The sequence below is a fragment of the Vombatus ursinus genome, unplaced genomic scaffold (genome assembly GCF_900497805.2).
Source record: "Vombatus ursinus unplaced genomic scaffold, bare-nosed wombat genome assembly UNPS02014812.1, whole genome shotgun sequence".
NCBI classification, from domain to species: Eukaryota; Metazoa; Chordata; class Mammalia; order Diprotodontia; family Vombatidae; genus Vombatus; species Vombatus ursinus.
In genome coordinates, this window is record NW_020954590.1 from 3,874,492 (window position 1) to 3,890,709 (window position 16,218).

The 16,218-nt window shown below is 38.9% G+C and overlaps 1 protein-coding gene across 4 annotated transcripts in view; it reads right to left on the reverse strand.

Annotated features, from left to right (window-relative positions):
- LOC114054071 (protein FAN) overlaps window positions 1-3,881 on the reverse strand; it is a 66,574-nt gene extending 62,693 nt beyond the window's left edge. For 2 of the 4 annotated variants that reach the window (XM_027877159.1, XM_027877157.1), the window contains exon 1: window positions 3,686-3,873. In XM_027877159.1, the coding sequence (XP_027732960.1) occupies window positions 3,686-3,744 (59 nt within the window). In that variant the 5' untranslated portion in view covers window positions 3,745-3,873. Of the gene's footprint in view, window positions 1-3,685 lie in introns of all 4 variants that reach the window. The other 2 variants (XM_027877158.1, XM_027877160.1) reach the window with 2 other exon arrangements.
- Between the last annotated feature and the right edge of the window lie 12,337 nt (window positions 3,882-16,218).

Sequence of the window (16,218 nt, forward strand, 5' to 3'; positions counted from 1 at the left end):
ACACACACACACACACACACACACACACACACACACACACACACGAAATATCCCTATTTGGACAAGTTATTTTTTTCCACAGGAGAAGGAAAGTCAAAATGAGTCTTGAACAGAAGGAATTAAAAACAACAATAACAATTTTTTTTTGAGAATTGAATGAATCAGTAGACGAAGCAAATACATTAGGGTCAAAAACTGAGATATAGCACCCAGTCTCTGTTCCTACATGGCTGTTTGACTCAGGCAAGTAATCTGAACCTTTGCATTAAAGTGAGAATAACAACACTGACACCTTACAAGGATGTTAGGTTGCCAGTGATAATTAATGGCTGCACAGTTGCACAATACTTTTAATGTATCAAATGCTCCAAAAAAGCATTAATAATGACATGTATAAGAAATGGACTTGGATCAAAGACATTTTGCACAATAACTAGCTATGTGACCGTGGGCAAATCATTTACCATCTCTGAGCCTCAGTTTCCTCATTTATATAATAGAGATAACACAACTTGTCCCACATAGTGAGGGAAAAAAACTTCACATACAATGATCTCATTTGATATAAACATCTGTTATTATTATTATTGTTATTAGGTTTCAAAAAGAGAACTGAGTTCAGAGAAAGTACAGGTAAAAGGATGTCATGGACTAGACTACTCCAAGGTAAGCAAACTCAAAAGGAAAGTGCTCGAAAGTGAAATTCTGAAGACATAAAGAGTCTAGAACATAAACAATTTAAGGACAAGGACTATTTACTCTTTCTTTTCCTTTGGCACACCTGGCACACTCATTTACACATAAATGTTTTGGTGAGTTGTTCAATTCAATTTTGGCCTAAGCTGATACTGCTGGAGAAAGGGATTGCCAGACATTTGTGGTCCCAGGCTCCCATGAAATATTTGAGGTAGAGTGCACATAATCTGTAATTCTACTCTCTTCTGTAAGGAACTTTCTGCCTTCGTGCAAACTTCCCAAACACAGAAAGAAAAGAGATCCTTAGCCTTGCATTTTACCATGGAAGAATGAGAAAGTGAAAACAAACAAACACAAGGGTACAGGGTAGTAAAATAATCTCATGTTATTTTCTCACCTACGTGTCTCTGTCACCTACTGATCCTCAGTAATTCTACTTATCTTCCATCAATCCCTAATAAGATTTCCTATAGCTATTCTTCTAAATCTTTTCCACTCCCCTAAAAATTTTCAACTCCCAACCTCACTCTCAATTGGTGTGACCACTTCTATTTTAGTGAAATGTTTGCTTTCCTGAGGTCATTGGCATAAGGTGCCTCAACTCCCTTCCTCCATATTGCTAACTCTTACTCTTATTCTTAAGGGGATTTAAAATCTATAAAATGCTTTTCTTCCAATAACCCTGTTAGCTCATTCTACACGAGGAAATTAAGACTAAGAGGCTACTACTGGTTCTGTGCTGTGCTTGGGTCTCTGCAGTGTTGGGGGGGGTAGGAGAGAGAACCTGCCCCTTGACCTGGATGCCTCATGTATACACTTCTGGGTATTTTCCTACTTCTCTGATTTCTTCTCCTGTTTTGTTATTTTTATTTATTTATTTTTTTAGCTCCTCTTTCTGACTCCTTAATGTAGAGTTGTTCCACAAGGCTCCACAAAGTCTCTTGCCTTTAACCCCTTTCTCTTCTCAAATGCAATAATATATGTAAAGAATTCTGCAAACTTTAAAACTGTATATAAATGCCAGTTATTATTATTATCATTCTTTACTCTTCTACTGTCTTCCTTGAGGATTTCATCTTCTCCTACAGCTTCAACTACCTATGCACATGCTGTCCAAATTTAGACCTTCAACCCAAACCACCCTCTTGGATTCTCAAACAGCATTTCCAACTGCCTATACCACCTACGTGTCCAAACTGAAATCATTATCTTCTATCTTCTAGACTATTTTGTTTGGTGATGTCATCAGCTCCCATAGATTCAAGCATCATCTCAATGCAGATGATTCTCAGATCTATTTATCCAATCCGAAGCTTTCTCCTAACCTTCAGTCTCACATCTTTCTTCTGTCATCTTTGCAACTGCCAATTCTATATCTTAAATTCAACATCTAAAACTTCCAAAATCATTAATTTTCCCCTCAAATCCTCCCCTTTTCCTAAATTCCCTATGAGGGCATCATCACCCTTCTAGTCACAATCCTAGGCTCACAACCTAGATATCATCTCTCACCCCATCCCCTACCCCATATCCAGTCAGTTGCCATGTCCTGCTGATTTTCTCTCCACAAGATTTCTCATATACTTCTATTTCCTCTTCTGACACTGCCACCACCCCGGTATCTCACCATCTCACACCAGAAGCACTGCAATTGACTGCTGGTTAGTTTCACTACCTCAAGTCTTATCCACTCCAGTCCATTCTCCACCCAGTTGTCAACTAATTTTCATAAGGTTCAGATCTGACCACGTCACCATGCAATTCAATCTCCAACGGCTTCTTATTACCTCCGGGATCAAATGAAAAACTCTGGCTTTTAAAGCCCTTCATAATTTGGACCATTCCTACTTTCCCAGTCTTCTTACACCTTAATTCCCCCAACATATTCTTCACCCAGTGACAATGACCTTACTGTTTCTTGAACACAGAACACCCCATCTCCCTACTCCAGACTGTACCCCAACTTTCTCCCTAATAATTCACCTTCCTTCCCTAGCTTCTTTCAAGTCTCAGCTAATGTTCCACTTTCTGCCAGAAGCCCCTCTCAGTCCTTCTTTGATTTTGGTGCCTTACTTATGACACTACCTCCAATTTATCCTGGATCTATCTTGTTTGTATGCACCTGTTTCCATGTTATCGCCCTATTAGACTGTGAGTTAACTGATCAGACATTTTTTTCCCCTGTTTTTTGGCCTTTCATGTTATCCCAACACTTAGCACAATGCCTGGCATATATTAGCCAGTAGTAAACCTTTGTTGACTTGACTTGCATGAGAGCTAGATTTGGAGCGAGAGGTTTGGGGTTCCAATTCCATACTGGTCTCTGATCCTGGGGCATATCACTTCACCCCTCTGGGAACCATTTCTAAAATGAGGGAAATGGATGAGAAAACTTCCAAGGTCCCTCCTGGCTCTAAATCTAGGGTCCTATCACCTCCCTGGAGCATGTCAAGGCTCTGCTCTGCGGTTAGAAGAACGATTCGGAGCTGCGTCCAGCCCACTCCCTGAGGCCCTTGACCCCTGCTGGGCCCTTCCCAAGGGCACTGCCCCCAGGGCAAAGGGCAGCTTTGAACAGAGAAGCAAATATCTCCAAATTTTTAAAAAATCACCCTCCAAACTCTGACCCGCTCGCCGGCACTCGCAGGCATCCCTGCGGGTCCTGGACCATTCATTTAGTGAGGGGGGAGGAAAGGCCAGGAGGGCATCAGGGGAGAGGCTCGGCCTCCAGGTGTGGGGGCAGGTGCGCCTCGCGGGAAGGAGGTCTCCGTCCTCGCCCTCCCGGGCGAGGCCAGCCGGGTTCCGGGGGTGGGGGGGAAGGAGGGCGGTCCTGGGGGAGGGGGCAGCCAGAGAGCGAACCCCACCTCCGCCTCTCTTCCGGGTTCCGGGGCCGCGTGCAGGCCGCCGGGCAGACGGGTCACGCCGGGCCCTTCTCGGCCCCCCGCCCCGGCCTCCGGCCCCGGTCCCCCCCTGCCCCCGGAAGGTCACCCACCGCTCTTTGGAGTAAAACTGCAGCTGCTGCTCCCGCTGCTTCTTGCGGATGAAAGCCATGGTCGTTTAGGCTCGGGGCCCCCTCGAAGAGCCCGGGAGCGACGGGAGCCCAGCACAAGCAGATTCCGCAAGCCGCCCTCCCGCGGAGGGCGTGCGGACCCGGGAGGGAGAAGAAGGTGGGGCTTGTAACTCCCTCCCGCTTCCTCCCCCCTCCCTCCCCGGACGCCTTGGGTCGCGCTGGCTCGCGCCCCGCCCTCGCAGCCCGCAGGCGCGCACGCGCGCAGGCTCGGGCACCCTTTCTTTGCTCGGCTCAGTCCAGGCTCGAGCCGGGTGGGGGGGGGCGGTCCTCGGCGGGAGGCTGCCCGAGCGCCCCTTTGTGCGCGTGCGTGAGGCAGCGAGGGCGCGAGGCTCTCACCACTTACCTCGGGGAGGAATGGAGGGGGAGGGGAGGGGAGGGGAGGGGTCATCGCCAAAGTCGAGCTCGCAGGGGCGAGGGCACGTCCCGGTCTTGTTTTCTTTCTGAGTCATCCTGGGGGTCCCCGTTAGGAGAGGTTCCCTGATTTTCAGGTGGCAGACGCTCGTGTCCTCGGTTTCCGTCCCCTTTCTAATAAAACTCGGAGCTTTCGAAGAAAGATGCTATGACTTTAAAAAAAAATTGTATGTAGTCACAGCTACTGCATTGCCGCATTCTTATTTCTTTACCCATACTTTACCCAGTAACATACTCCCTCTATAACTTTTTTTAATGTCTTGGACCCCTCGTGCATTTTAGTGAAGCCTAGGGACCCTTCTCGGAATGATTTTAAATGCATAAAATAAAAGCATACTATTATAGAGGAAACCAATTATATTGAAATAAAGTTTTCAAAATAATTTTTTAAAAAGTTAATGGGACCCTGGGTCAGGAAGCCCATTCTGGAGGATAGCGACCTATTGGGGAAATTTTGAAACCACTTTTAAAATCAAAATTACCTTTGGGAGATCACTTCGTAGATTGCCGCCTCATTCTTGGTTGTAAACATACTTGGTCACATAATTAAACACCATCCTCAGAGGAAGCCAGTTTAGTAGGACTGCTGTTGGATTCCTGGGAAACAGAATTGTAGATGACAGCGTGCAGTTGGATGGACGGCCTACAGAGGGTATTCCTAAGCCTTCGTATCTAGAGCAGATAGTACAAATGGACAAGAGGTTGGATTCAGAATTGAACAGGAAAGCAGGATGGGTTATACCTTTGGGAAATTGCAGAGCACCCCAAACTTTTCCCAGAAACAAACTCCACTCTTAAAAAATATCATCATAGTTTTTTTTTTTCATAGCATAGTTTCCTCAGTAACTTTCTCCCTCTCCCAGAAAGCCATCCCAAATAACAAATAGTAATAGTTCAAAGGGGAAAAAATGAATGGAAAAAGTCTGGAAATATGTACAATGGGTAACATTTGTGGACTTCTCACCTCTACAAAAGGGTGAGGTGGAAATCTCTTCCTATCCCTTCTTTTGAGCCATGTTTGTTCTTTGATAATTTTGCAACATTCATTTTTAATTTTAGTGTGTGGTGGTTCTTTCCATTTACATTTTTGTAATCATTGTCTATATATTGTTTCCCTGGCTCTGCTTACTTTGTTCTACATTAGTTCACGTAGTTCTTTCCATATAACTCTTCATCACATTCATCGGTTTCTTACAGCACTGTAATATTTCATTACATCATATACTACAATTTACTTAGCCATTCCTCAACCAATAGGTACTTAGTTTTTTCCCCCATTTCTTTGCTATCACAAAGTGCTTCTACAAATATTTTGATATACATGGGGACTTTTTTTTTTTTAATCAATGGCCTCCCTTGGGTATAAACCCAGTAATGGAATCTCTGAGTCAAAGGGTATGGACATTTTAGTCATTTTGTTTGCATAATTACAAATTCCTTTCCAAAATAGTTGTTCTGCTTCACAGCTGACCAACAAAACATTAATATGCCATTCTTCCCACAGTGCCTCCACATTGACTATTTCCATGTTTTTCCTCTTTGCCAATTTTCAGGATTTTGAAATACAACTTTAGGGTTGTTTTGATTTGCATTTCTCTTATTAGCAATTTGAAGCATTCTTCCATGTAGTTAATAGTTTGTAATTCTTTTGAGAGCTCCTGTTCATATCCTTTGACCACTTATCTATACACATATATGTTTACATGTATATTTACATATATATTCATTACATACCTGTATCTTTTAAATGTTTTTATATTTTGGATGCCAACCCCTTAACAGAAAAATTAACAAAAAAAATTTTCCCTATTTGTTTTCCTTCTTATATGAACTAATTTTGTCCGTACAAAAGCTTTAGTTTCATGTAATCAAAATGATGTATTTTATCTTTTGTAATTACTTCAGTCCCCTGTTTGTTTACTTGCTGCTTATAGAACTGAGAGATCTGCTTCTCTTTTAATTTTTCCATAGTATGATTGTTAATATTTTAAAATTTTATTTATTTTTAGTTTTCAACATTCACTTTTATAAGATTTTGAGTTCCAAACTTTTTTCCCTCTCCCCTTCCCAAGACAGCATGCAATCTGATATAGGCTACACACATACAATCATATTAAACATATTTCCACATTACTCATGTTGTGAAAGAAGAATCGGAACAAAAGGGGAAAACCACAAGAAAGCAAAAAACAAACAAAAAAGAGAGAAAATAGTATGCTTCCATCTGCATTCAGACTCCATAGTTCTTCCTCTAGATGTGGATAGCATTTTCCATCATAAGTCTTTTGGAATTCTTTTAGATCACAGTATTACTAAAAGCCAAGTCTATCAAAGCTGGTCATCGTACATCCAATGTTGTCCTGATTCTGTTCACTTCATTCAGTATCACAAGTCTTTCCAGGTTTTTCTGAAATTTGCCTAATCATCAGTTCTTATAGAACAAAAAATTACATTACATTCATATACCACAACTTATTCAGCCATTCCCCAATTGATAGGCATCCCCTCAATTTCTAATTCTTTGCCACCACAAAGAGTTGCTATAAATATTTTTGTCTATGTGGGTCTCTTTCTCTTTTTCATGATATCTTTGGGATACAGTCCTAGAAGTGCTATTGCTGGGTTAAAAGCTATGCACAGTTTTTTAGCCCTTTGGGTATAGTTCCAAATTGCTCTCTAGAATGGCTGGATCATTTCACAACTCCGCCAACAATGCATTAGTGTTCCAATTTTGCCACATCTTCTCCAACATTTATATGATTGTTAATATTAAAGTCACATACCATTTAGAATGTATTGTGGAATATGGCATAAGGTGTTGGTATAAGCCTAATCTCTGCCAAAATTCTTTCCAGTTTTCCAGACAGTTTTACCAAATAGGGAATTCTTTCCTAAGTAATTTATATTTTTCAGGTTTATTGGACACTGGGTAATTGAATTCCATTGTTTCTGATTGACTGTTGTCTAGTCTGTTCCGTTGATTTACCTCTCTGTTTTTTAACCAATACCAGATAATCTTGATGACTGCTGCTTTGTATTATTTTGAGGTCTGGAAGTACAATTCCCCCTATGTCAATCTACTTATTTTCATAATTTCTCTTGATCTTCTAGATCTTTAATTTTTTCCAAGTGAATTTTGTTACTATTTTATCAAGCTCTATGAATTATCCTTTTGATCATTTAACTGGTGTGGTATGTAAAATTTAAATTAATTTTGGTAGTATTGTCATTTTTATTGATAATCCAACCATGAGAACTGTATGTTCCTTCAGTAATTTAAATTGTTTTTTATTTCTTTAAGAAGCCCTTTGTAATTGGATCTATGTAAGTATTTTGTATGACTTTGTAGATTGATCTTCATATATTTATGCATTTAGAAGCTACTTCCAATGAGACTTCCCTTCCCATTACTGCCTTTTAGATTTTATTATTGTATAGAAAGGTAGTTGAGGGTTTAGTTTTGTAGCCTGCAATTTTGTGGAAAGTATGAGATATCTTGATTAGTACCTTTGCTGATGCTCTAGGGTCAGCAAATAGGTATAATTTCATCTCATCTTTACCTGTCTTTGTGCCTTTAATTTCTCTTTTCCTATTACTATTACTAATATTTCTAGAACTTTACCAAATAAAAGTGAAGAGAGTGGTTATCTTTTACTATCATATATTTGGGAAAAGGTTCTAGTGATCCCCATTGCATGTGATAACTTGCTTTTTTGTAATTTAATTTTTCAGTTCTGAATTCTCTCCCTCTCTTTCCCTGCTCCCCAACCCACTGAGAGGACAAGAAAAATAAAATCGAATATAAATTTATATAGTTATGTGACACAATTTCCACATTACTCCTAGCCAAACAGAAAGAGGGAGGGAGAGAAAGAAAAGAAAATATACTGTGTGCTGTCCTCTGAGTCTATCTGCTCTCTATCTACAGGTAGATAGCATGTTTCATCATGAGTCCTTTGGAATTATGATTGATCATTGTGTCAATCAGAGCTACTAAGTCTGCTAAGTTGATTGTCTTTACAATATTGATTTTATTTTATAAATTTCTCTTCCAATTTTTACTTCATTTTCCATCAGTTCATACAACTGTTCCCAGGTTTTTCTGAAACCATTTTATCATTTCTTACATCTCAATAGTATTCCATCATATTCATATTATATAACTTCTTCAGCCATTCCCCAGTTGATAGGCATCTCTTCAGTTTCCAGTTCTTTCTCTACAAAAAGAACTGCTAGAAATATTTCTGTATATATAGAACCTTTTTCTCTTTTCTTGATCTCTTTGAGGTATAGACCAAGTAGCAGTATTGCTGGGTCAAAGAATATGCATAGTTTAATAGCTTTGGGGCATAGTTCCAAACTGTTTTCCAGAATGGTTCAGTGAATTCACAGCTCCACCAACAATGCATTATTGTACCTGTTTTCACTCAGCCCTTCCAGCATTTGTCATTTTCTTTTTTTTTGTCATCTTAATCAGAATTTTTGAAAATTTTACATTTCTTGATCCAACCATTTTGGAGAGCAATTTGGAACTATGCCCAAAGGGCTATAAAAATGTGCATTCCCTTTGACCTAGCAATAGCACTTCTAGGGCTGTATCCCAAAGAGATCATACAAATGGGAAAAGGACCCACATGTACAAAAATACTTATAGCAGCTCTTTTTGTGGTAGCAAAGAATTGGAAATTGAGAGGATGCCCATCAGTTGGGGAATGGCTGAACAAGTTGTGATATATGAATGTAGTGGAATACTACTGTGCTATAAGAAATGAGGAACAGGCAGACTTCAGAAAAACCTGGAAAGACTTCAATGGTCTGATGCTGAGTGAAGTGAGCAGAACCAGGAGAATGTTGTACACAGTAACAGCCACTCTGTGCGATGACTAACGTTGATAGACTTAGCCCTTCTCAGCAATGCAAGGATCTAAGACATCTCCAAAGGCTTCATGATGGAAAATACTATCCACATCCAAAGAAAGAACTATGGAGTTTGAATGCAGATCAAAGCATACTTTTTGCTATTTTTTTTCTTCTGTTTTGTTTCCTCTTTCTGGTGGTTCCTCCTATTGGTTCTAATTCTTCCTTATAATATCACTAATGTGAAAATATGTTTAATAGAAACGTATATGTATAGTCTATATCAGATTGCATGTCATCTTGGGGAAGGAGGTGGGGAGGGAGGGGGAGAAAAATTTAAAACTCAAAAGGTTATGGAAGTGATTGTTGATAGATCAAAATAAATTAATTAAAAAAAAAAGAAATGACGAGCAGGCAGACTTCAGGAAAAACCTAGAAAGACTTGTATGGACTGATGCTGAGAGAAGTGAGGAGAACCGGCAAAACGTTGTACGCAGTTAACAGCCACAGTGTATGATGATCAACTTTGACAGACTTAGCCCTTCTCAGCAATGCAAGGATCTAAGACATCTCCAAAGGTCTCATGATGGAAAATGCTATCCACATCCAAAGAAAGAACTATGGAGTTTGAATGCAGATCAAAGCATACTATTTGCTATTTTTTTCTTCTGTTATGTTTTGTTTTCTCTTTCTTGTGGTTCCTTCTATTGGTTCTAATTCTTCCTTACAACATCACTAATGTGAAAATATGTTTAATAGGAATGTATAGGTATAGCCTATATCACATTGCATTCCATCTTGGGGAGGGAAGAGGAGAAAATTTAAAACTCAAAAGTTAATGGAAGTGATTGTTGATAAATAAAAATAAATTAATTAAAAATACTAAAAATATTTACATTTCTCTAATTATTAGTGATTTAGAACATTTTTTTTCATATGACCATAGATGCCTAGGAGATCTTCCTTTGAAAACTTTCTATTCATATCCTTCAACCCATTATCAATCGAAGAATGGCTCTTTTTCTTTCTTTCTTTTTTGGTGAGGCAAATGGGGTTAAGTGACTTGCCCAGGGTAAAACAGCTAGTAAGTGTCAAGCATCTGGTCTGAGACCGGATTTGAACTCAGGTCCTCTTGATTCCAGGCCAGTGCTCTATCCAAGGAGCTACCTAACTGCTCCTTTTTCTTATAAATCTGATTCACTTCCTTAAATTTCTTGGAAATTCTATCTTTATCAGAGAAACTTACTACAAAATTTCCCCCCACCCTCAAGCTTTCTTACTGATCTTCTAATTTTATATGGATTGGTTTTGTTTGTACAAAATTTTTTTTAATTTTCTGTAATCAGAATTTTTCCCTTTTACCTTCTGTGAACCTTTCTATCCCATATTTCTTCACAAATCCTCCCCATCCATAGATCTGATACGTAATTTCTTCCATGCTCTGCTAATTTGTTATGATGTTGCCCTTTCAGTCTAAATCATGTATGAATTTAGAGTTTGTCCTGGCATATAGTAAAAGATGTTGGTTGGCATCTAATTTTGGCCACACTGTTTTCCAGTTTTCCCAGTAGTTTTTGTCAATTAGTGTGTTCTTACCCCAATAGCTAGGATCTTTGGGTTTCTCAAATGCTACACTACCATACTAATCTATTCCATGAATTAACCTCTCTGGTTTTTATCCAGACAAAATTATTTAGAAAATTAAAGCTTTGTAGTATAATTTGAGATCAGTTTCTGTGAGGGTTCTTTCTTTCTCATTTTTCTTCCTTGATATTATTGACCTTTTATTCCTCAGATAAATTTTGTTATTTTTTCTAGCTCTCTAAATGCTTTCATTTTTAAATGATTGTTATGTTATTAAAAATGATCCCCCTGTGCCTGTGCTGTGTAGAATTTTTAGCATAAATGAGTGTTGTACTTTGTTAAAGGCTTTTTCTTCATCTATTGAGATAGTCATGTGGGTTTGCATGTTTTTGTTTTTAATATGATTGATTGTGTTGGTTGTTTTGCCAATGTTGAACCATCCTTGTGTCCATGACATAAGTCCAAATTGGATATATTGAATGATTTTCTGGGTCAATTGCTGTAGTTTGTTTGATAGGATTTATTTAAAATTTATGCCAATCTTTTTAATACCATTATGCAATCAGTATTCTCCTACGGCTTCAAGACATGACTTTTCTCTTTTTTTATTCTTGTTACAAATATATTTCACTGAGTAGGGGTGGGTAGGTGGATATATTCTGAAATGCAGGTGATACAAAAATGAAAATGTCAATAAAAAGAATTTTAAGACATTGAACGTAACAATTTCTGAATGAAAATTAGTATCACAGGGCAGTGAAGAAGGAAAGCAGGCTGCAACAATATTTAACAAAAAATGAGCTTCAAAGAACAGGAGTAAAAGATGTCATCAGTGCAATGAGTGATAGAAAAAGATGGGTTGGCCACAAGATGGCAAGGGATGATGGATAAACAGCGTGTGTCTTCCACTGGTATCTCCAACTGTAATATCAGGAGAAAGTGAGGAAGGCCCCCAGCACATTCACAAACTTGTGAGAAGACTTGGACAAGAATCATGCAGGATGTACAGGAATGAATAGGTTGAAATCTGTAGCTTTAGAGAGCTCAAACAAATTAATGAGACCACAGATCCTTTTGAGTAGTTTTTAAATTTTAGAGATATAGGATAATACCTCTAATGTCTGACAATCCAAGTATAACAATGGTTGGTTTACTTTTTCAAAGACTTCTAATTGAATATGACCTGGATCTGATGAGTTCTAGAGGTTTAGGGGTGCTGGGACCCCAAAATCACAACATGCGGATCCTGCCTGGAAGAATTCGACCCAAGCCTTCTTTCAGCTAGAAACAAGGTTTATTAAAGAGCCACCATATTAGCCAGACTCTTAAGGAATCTGAGCATCTGTGAGCTATTGGCTAGATCTTAAGAATCTGAGCAGTGGTGAGATCATAAGAATCTGAGCACCTTGATGGAGACAAGATGGACAGAAAGACTGTGGGGGAGGGATCTAGGAGTGGCCAAGTAGTTTGGGGTGACTGGAGGAGTGGTCTGAGTATCTGGATGGAAGTGGCCAGTAAGCTAGGGTGAACAGACTGCCTGGAACCTGGACCATGAGGCCAAGGGAGAATAGAGTCTAGATTAAGGGTGGGAAGTAACCAGGGGTCAACTGGAGGTAATAGACAATGGAGGGCTAGGTAACAGAATTGGGAGATTGGGCTAAGGGGATAATGAAAGGTCAGTTGATAGGATTATAGCCACAGGCTAACTCCAGAGGTTTGGCCATGTGGGAAAGTCCAGGGTTTTTCCTTTTTGGGGTCCAGATTCCATTCTCATCAGATCCACACCTGAACCTGAACCCTGAGCTGGTGCAAAACGATGTAGAACAAAGGGTAGAGCCCATGTGTTGGACTGCCTTGTATCTCATGTATCTTGCACAGAGTAGGCATTCAGTAGATATCTGAACTGGAAAGAGGATCAGAAAGAGACATAATCCCAAGGTGTTCAATGAGCAGCAGCATATGTTATGATTTTAGGATGACAGCACATTTATTGTGTGCCTACTAGGTGTAGGGCTTCATGACAGGAATTATGGGGTATATGAAAAAGGGTGAAACAAGTTCATGTGCAAAACCAATTCACTAATACTTATGTTATCTAGCATGAAGGAAACACTATTTAGACTTAATCTATCAAAACAAACTATTAATCAAATGAATGCAAACATTACTCTACTATCTATTGGACAATAAAACAATCCCACTAGGAACAAACTACCAGATTTCCTAGGGCTTCCTAGTAAATATGTCTTGTACTAGTATTCAGTAATAAGATTCTCTTTCTGCTGAAGAGAGTATAGAGATAGCTTCAGTTGCCATCCAAGGTCAGGCTGAAGACTGGGCAACTCCTATGGATTTTTTATTGTTCTAGATATGAATGTTAGCTGGTTACAACCAAATTGAGATTGCTACTTGATTACCTACACTTAGATCAATAGAAGCTATCAACCAAAGCTAAAACATTAGCAAGTATTTATCAGTTGCTTACCAAATCTAGGGAACATGTTTATGAAATGGTGGAAGACATATCATTAGTAGCTGTTTACAAAATCTGGGACATGCAAAAATTATTAACTGTTTACCAAATTTGGAGGACACATGTTACTGCCAAGCTATAATGCTCAAATCCTTTTTACAGAAAAGCAACTTACATAACTTGTCACAAAATGGAGGCTAACAACAAAATGGAGTCAGTCTTATCAAGGCAACAAATTTATTTTCACTACAGATAGTTTATGTTCTCAACTTAAAATCTAGGCAATAAGGACTACTGTTGATCAGTACATGATTAATTGCTAAATAAGGCACATAAGTAATATATGCTTTGGCTTCAGGAAAAGGTCAGAGCATCTGTTGAGTAGTCTGAGAAGAAATGGAGAAGAGGTGAGCTGTGAATCTTGAAAAATAGATGAAATCTGGGATAGGCAAAAAGGAGTATGATTACCGTTCAGAGGTGAGTGTAGAGACGAGTATAGGGGAATAGTTGGCAGATGGTGCACTGATTTTTTTTCAATATATCTCATATTCATTCCTCTCCACCATGTCACTCTCCTGATCAAAAATCTTTAATGTTTGTCCAAGAAAGTAGCTAGAGATAAGGGTAGGATGGTGGGTTGGACCTAGATTGTAGTAGACATTAAATGTCAAGTAAAAGACTTGGAACTTTATCTGTTGGGAGAGGAAGATGTTGAAGTGTTTTGTACAGTGAAGCAACATGATGGAAAAAAGTTAAGATAGAAAAAGGTGGTCTGGGCATGAGAGTTTAAGAGAATAAATACGATGATAGTAGTAGGCTTAGAGAGAGATGAGAGACACTGTGAAAAATAAGTAGACTTGGTGAATTAATTCAACATTAGAGGAATGGAAAAGCAAGAAATCAAAGGTAACTCAGGTTTCAAGCCTAAATGGCAGGGAGAATTTTGGTATCACTAACTCAGAAAAAGGAACAAGTTTCAAGGGGAGGAAGATAAGGTCAGTTTTAAAAATGTGTTGAATTTGGGTCGCCTTGCTCCCAAACGATACTTCACCAGTGTAGGTTGGTGTATCTGCCTCTAGGAGATGCCAAAATGTTACCATTCTCTTCTGTCTTACCTTAACTCTGAAGAGACCCTACTGGGTGAGTTCCACAGGGACTTTGTCAGAATGCTTTTGAGCCCCTCAAAATTTATTCAGTAAATATTATATCACCCATTTCTGCATTATTTGTATAAATTTGTAACATGGATGCTATGTGTATTTGTCACAGAGTCTGCCTAGGCTAACAGTAATAATAATAAAAACTAACATTTATAAACCGCTTACTTTATGAATAAGCCAGGCACTTTTCTAAGTGCTTACAATTACTATCTCATTTGATTCTCACAACAACTCTGGGAATCAGGTGCTATTATTATTCCTTTTTCACAGATAGGGAAATTGAGGCAAACTGGTTAAGTGACTTGCCCAGGGTCAAACAGCTAGTAATTGTTTGAGGCTAGGTTTGAAGTCAGGACTTCTGGACTCTAGGCCTGCCTTTTCTATATAATGCGCCATGCTAAGTGAGTTTTGTAGCTACCACTTTGACTGCCATCTTACTAAAATCTTGGCGAGAAGCAAGTCTTATGCATTGTCTATCAACGTGAAAGCAACAATGGAGTTTGTTAGTTATAGTGTTAGAAGAGCAGACCATCAGAGTATACCCAGGGTTTTTAAACTAGGGAACGGAGTCTTATTTTTTGTTTTTAATATTTTGATGAGTCTATTCCATATAATTGTTTCTCTTTGTAATATTATGCAATAAAACATTCTGAGATGGGCTCCACAAATTTTCCAGACTGCAAAGGGAGTCTATGCCACAAGAAAGATTAATAACGCCTAGAATATGCCCTTATACACAAGGTAGTCACTTCCTTAAGGAACCCACCTGCTAAACTGTGAATTCTGTGTTGGGGAGGTAGCCCAGAGGGAGTGCTGAACATATATATCACCATATGTTCAGTTTCTCCAAAATTGATGGGTGCCCACTTAATTTTAAGTTCTTTGCTTCCCCCCGCCCCCTCCACTCAGTTTCTTCTGATATTTTGGAACTTTGTTTCTATCTCTGACTTTCTTGGTCAGTATATAGAATTTAGCCATCTTTCTTAAATAATTCCAAACTGTTATTCAGAGAAACTGGATCAATTCAGTTCCACTGTCATAAATATAGTGTACCTGTCTTCTTGTAGCCTCTCCAAAATTGATTATTTCCATATTTTGATGGCTTAAAGCCATCAGGAAAGCCTCAATGAGGTTTTAATTTTCATTTTATACCTTATTTATTTGGAGCATTTTTAGATGGTCACAGTTTATAATTCATATTCTGAAAACTTTTTGTATTCTTTGACCAGTTATCTATTGGAGAATGGCTGTTGGTCACATATATCTGCATTGATGACTAGCAAAAAAGCCACCTCTTGTATGGGACTTTCCTTGATCCTCTTAGTGGTTTGACTTCCCTCACTCTCTACTGAAATTAGTATATATTTACTTGGCATGTGTTTTGTATTTACGTTTTGTATTTACTTTACTATATATATTATTCCCCCTCTCTATAGTAAACCATAAGTGCTTTGAGAGCTTTGTGCATTATGAAAGGCTTAAGCATCATAAAGACCCACTTGGCTTATCCTATTGTAGATGTGACCTCGTGCTCGAAAAGGTCCCACCAGGCAAGCAAAAAAACTCTATTGCGCTGGAAAGGCTCTGAGTGTGGTCCTTGGGACAGGATGAGCCTTGCTAAACAATGAGAAACTCATTACCTCTTAGCTGCCTATTAGTGATAAATTCTTTGGCCAAAAGAACCTATGGAACAAGAGAGAGATAAGGACAGGCTTCCTATAGGAAGTAGCACCTGAGCTCATCTTTGAAAGAAGTTAGGGTTCTATGAGATGGAGATAAAAGACTTTATATTTGAGGCACAGGAGATAACCTGTACAAAGGTAGACATGGGAGGTATGGTGAAGGGCTCTGAAAGCCAAACAGAGGAATTGTTTTTCATCCTAGCAGCACTGACGAGCCACTGGATCTAGAACTTTTTGAATGGGGGAATCATATGGTAAGAACTTTGCTTTAGGAAGATTCTTTTTTTT